The sequence below is a fragment of the Empidonax traillii genome, unplaced genomic scaffold, assembly GCF_003031625.1.
Source record: "Empidonax traillii isolate 1590-97213 ecotype Southwest subspecies unplaced genomic scaffold, ASM303162v1 scaffold3107:size18789, whole genome shotgun sequence".
NCBI classification, from domain to species: Eukaryota; Metazoa; Chordata; class Aves; order Passeriformes; family Tyrannidae; genus Empidonax; species Empidonax traillii.
Genome location: NW_020958300.1, coordinates 10,897 through 15,386, shown reverse-complemented (window position 1 = coordinate 15,386; position 4,490 = coordinate 10,897). Strand labels below are relative to the sequence as shown.

The window sequence follows — 4,490 nt, the reverse complement described above, 5'->3', positions numbered from 1 at the left end:
TCCTTCCAGGAAGCCAAAGGGCCCTCGGGGTGAGCAAGTGGGGGGAAACCTTTGGATCCCTCAGCACATTCCTGCCCTGCTGCCCCCCCTGGCAGCATTCCCAGCCCATTCCCAGCCCTGCCCACTGCAGGCACACTTAAGCCCCTGTTAAAAGTGGGAGATGACATCAGGATGCTGGAAACATTCCAGGGGCTGGGACAGCACCTGGGGAGCAGATTCCAGCTTTGGGACACGAGGATCCCGCTGTGCTCTTGGCATCCCCCCCCTCACCTTCCCCAAATCCCAGCAGCAGGAATGCTGGAGGTAAACCCAGGCTTTCCAGGGAAAAGGGCTCCCAGCAGCCAGAGGGAAAAGGGATGGGAGGAGGCAGGAGGGGCTGGAATGCCCTGGCTTGGAAAGGTCTGGTGTCTCATATCCCCCCAGAAATAGCAGCAGAACCCAATCCCGGGGCTGGCTCCTCATCTCCCGCTCATCCCACCCAATCCACAGGGGGCTCCTGCCTTTCCCACCCTAAAAGGAGCCCCCAAGGAGCAGGTTTGGGGGGTCACGGGCACCCCCCAGGCTGTGGGTCCTGCCGGGGTTCCAGGGGCACAGGATCCTGCTCTGCCCCTCCAGGGCATTCCTGGCACTGCCCCAGGCTGGATTTAGCAGCTGGAGACATTCCAGGCCTTCTGACATTACCGGGAATGGCTGAATCCAGGGGGACAGGGAGCCACCCAGGGGGGCAACCCAGGGCCCTGCTGGCTGGAGAAAGGCACAGAACCACTTCCCAACCTGGAGCAGCTGGGAGAACACGCCAGGAAGGCACTGCACTCCGGCTCTTCCCATGTTGGAAGGGGCAGGAACATCAGCTGTTGGCTTGGGAAGGCCTGGGCTGCTCCTCCACCTCATTCCCAGCTCCAGGAAACCCTGGGCTGCTCATTCCCAGCTCCAGAAAACCCTGGGCTGCTCATTCCCAGCTCCAGGAAGGCCTGGACTGCTCCATTCCCAGCTCCAGGACCATCCCCATCCCCATTCCCACTACGGGAGGCCTCACCTCGATGTTGGTGGCGTTGAGTTTCTCCTCCATCACCTGTTTCAGGATCACCAGGGACGATTTGATGGCCTCTTTCAGCGTCATGGACTGCAAAACACGCGATTCCTGCACTTCCCCTCCCCCAAAATCCCCTTCCCAAATCCCTCCAGCCAGGATGGGGCAGCTTCTCCAGGGATCTGCAGCAGCAGCAGGGCAGGGACACCCTCAGGGATGCTCAAATCCTGCTTTTTTGGGCTTAAAAAGCAGCATTTTGGGGCACAGAAATCCCACTGGTCGCTGGTTTGGTCGCCCCCTTCCCACAGAAAAAGCCCAATTCCCTCTTGGAAGAAGGTTTTAATCCCAGAAATCCCTGCAGGAAGCCCCAGAGCCCAGAACTGGGGTGATTCCCAGTGGATAAAGGATTCTTCCCAGCCATGTCCACGTGGAAGAGGGGTGGGAATCAAGGGGAGAATTCCAGTGGAGAAAGGAGTTCTCCCAGCCTTTGGCATTTGGAAAAGGGTTGGGAATAGCCAGGATTTAGAATTAGGAAAATTCTGGGGGATAAATGGCTCTTCCCAGCTGGGAGATACTGGGAGGTGCTGGGAGATACTGGGAGGTGCTGGGAGATACTGGGAAGTGCTGGGAGATACTGGGAAGTGCTGGGAGATACTGGGAAGTGCTGGGAGATACTGGGAAGTGCTGGGAGATACTGGGAAGTGCTGGGGGATACTGGGAAGTGCTGGGAGATACTGGGAGGTGCTGGGAGATACTGGGAGGTGCTGGGGGATACTGGGAGGTGCTGGGGGATACTGGGAGGTGCTGGGGGATACTGGGAGGTGCCAGGAGGTGCTGAGGTCCCCCCAAATCCCTGGGAAGTGCTTCCCAATCCCTCACCTTGTGATACACCTCCTGCAGGGAGCTCTGGGCGCCCTCGGAGGCCGAGCCGATGGCTCTGGCGTCGCACTGCACGAACGTTCCCGACGGATCCATGTGGAACCTGTGGGCACAGCGGGGGCTGCTGCATCCCAGGGATCCTCCCCCGACCCTTCCCAGGGCTCCCTGAGTGCCTGGAGTCGGGATTCCTCCCCCAGGGGTGAATTCCTGACTCCTGGGCTGGCGGCTCCCACGCCCAGGGAACAACTTCCTTTGGGATTTTTTTCCCCCCTTTTCTCCGGATTTTTTTGGGGTTTTTTTGAGCAAATCCAGCTGAGTTTTCCACCCTGCTGGGAGAGCTGGGCCTGCCAAGCTTTTCCCCACCTCCAGCAGAATCCCTGGAGTTCAGGTTACAGCCCCCCCCCCAGGAATGTCCCAGGGATTGGGTTACCTTTAGGAAAAGGGGAAGGAGAAACTCGGCCCAGGGGAGAGCTTTATCCCAGAAAAACCCGGATTTGGGGGCGTGTTTCCCAGGGGAACAGGCAGGGAGGGCTCAGATTGAGAGGGATACACGAAGGGGATAAATCCCAGCAGGAATTTTCCAGGGTTTTTCCCCAAGGATTCCAAACTCACAGCTGGGGGCCCTTCTCGTCCACTCCTCCGAACAGCAGCGCGACTCCGAAGGGGCGGGACTGTGGGACACAGGAGGGGACAGTGACACCAGGGAGGGGCCAAAACACCCCCAAAACCCCCCCCCCCCCCCAGAATTCCCAAATCCCTGCCAGAGCCCACCATGGCTCCAGGATCGGCGTCTTCCTCCCCAAACTGCAGAGCCAGGTTGGACACGGCCTGGGTGACGCTCTCCACCGTCATCGTCTCGTTGTAGGTGAACCAGTGGTTCTGCAGGGACAAACATTCCTGTTATCCCAAGGATTCTCAGGAATTCCCGGGCTGGGGGGTGAACACAGGGATCGTTTCCACGTGGAACTTGGGGCGTGGAAGGGCGGAAATGTCCCGGGAAGCGTCGTGATGAGCAAAGCTCGGGATAACAGCAGGATGGGATAAGGTTGGGAAAGGGTTATCCCTGGATAATAGGGAGGAAATATGTGGGATAATGTGCAGGGATAGTATGTGGGATAATGTTTACTCCAGCAGGGATTTGTCCCTGGGACCTTGGGATATCCAGGAAATTCAGGGGGATAAAAACCCCACCCAAAACAGAGCTCCCCCTCCACACCCTTCCCATTCCAGCTCCTCTCCTGGGATGATCTTCCCTTTTTCCCGGACTCCAAGGGCATTCCCAGGATTTGTGGGGCCGTTTTAGGGTCGGGAGTTGGGGCTCTCACCTGAGTCTCCACTCGGGCCTTGTCAATCAAGGTCTTGGCATCGGCGATGAGGCCGCTCATGGCACAGCCTGGAACGGGACAGGATCATTCCATGCATTCCTTGGGACCAGTTTTTCCCACCCCAAACTGCCCCCAGACACGGAATTTTTCCCCCTGTGTGGACACTGGTGGGGCCTGGAATTCTGGGGGGCAGCTTTGGATCCCTCGGGACAAGAAGGGGCTGGAAAAGCTGGAAAAAAGGAGGCTCAGGGGGACCTTTTCCCTCTCTGGAATTCCCAGACAGCAGGAGAGGGAATGGCCTCAGGCTCAGGTTGGATACTGGGAAAATTCCTGCATGGAAAAGGCTGTAAAGCACTGGAAGGGCCTGCCCAGGGCGGGTCTGGAATTCCCATCCCTGGGAGTGTCCCAAAAAAACCACCTGGGAACGGTCGCACTCCTTGACCCCACAGGGCTTTTCCAACCACGAGGATTCCCTGATTCCATGGAAAAAAAACCTGCTGGGAAGGGGCCCTGGAGGAGCCTCCCCCTGGAACAGCCCCCAGGAGGAGGGAATGGCACTCCAGGAGCAATTCCCGTGCCCCAGGGAGCAGGAATTCGGGAATTTGGGAGCTCTCCTGCCCTCCAGGAGCCCCTCAGGGCAGGGGCTCTCCCAGAAAAACTGGCCTGGAATCAGATGCCTGCAATTCCCTGCCCTTCCAGAGCTACATTTGGGATGAGGGAGATCATGGAGGAGCTCCTGGAGCCTGGAATGCTGGGAGCTGCCCATCCCAAACTCCCAGGGGGGGAATTCCTTGGGATATAAACCCCCAGCATTCCAAGAGTGCTCCCAGGAATGTTCCCAGAGGGAGGGATGGCCCTGGGAGGGGGGAATTGGAGCCTCCTCCATCCCTGGAGCTGCCCAGAAAAGCCTTGGATGTGGCATTCCAGGGGCTCCCAGGGTTCCACTGGGATTCCAGAGGCTCCCAGCCTGGAATGAGATGTGTTCTGTTCCCAGGAACATCCCAAATCCAGCCCCTGGGGGGGTCCCAGGTGGCTCCAGGGCCCCCATTCCCAGTTTTCCTGCCCCTCTCAGGGAGGGCTCATCCCAAGGCACAGCTGCCCGAACTCCCAGGGAATATCCTTGGGATAGAAACTCCCAGGATTGCAGGGCTGTTCCAGGGTGTTCCCAGCACTATCCCAGGTCTCCCAGAGCTATCCCTGTGCTACTCCAGAGCTATCCCAGGACTATCCCAAAGCTATTCCCAGGTGTCCCAGGG

The 4,490-nt window shown here is 58.6% G+C and overlaps 1 protein-coding gene across 1 annotated transcript in view; it reads right to left on the bottom strand.

Moving 5' to 3' along the window:
* Nucleotides 1-4,490, bottom strand: part of PSMA5 (proteasome subunit alpha 5) — an 8,857-nt gene that overhangs the window by 2,061 nt on the left and 2,306 nt on the right. The window contains exons 4-8 of the mRNA XM_027910290.1: nucleotides 3,235-3,302; nucleotides 2,681-2,788; nucleotides 2,522-2,580; nucleotides 1,910-2,012; nucleotides 1,037-1,123 (exon numbers count right to left, since the gene is read on the bottom strand). Coding sequence (XP_027766091.1) covers nucleotides 1,037-1,123; nucleotides 1,910-2,012; nucleotides 2,522-2,580; nucleotides 2,681-2,788; nucleotides 3,235-3,302 — 425 coding nt within the window. The remainder of the gene's footprint in view (nucleotides 1-1,036; nucleotides 1,124-1,909; nucleotides 2,013-2,521; nucleotides 2,581-2,680; nucleotides 2,789-3,234; nucleotides 3,303-4,490) is intronic.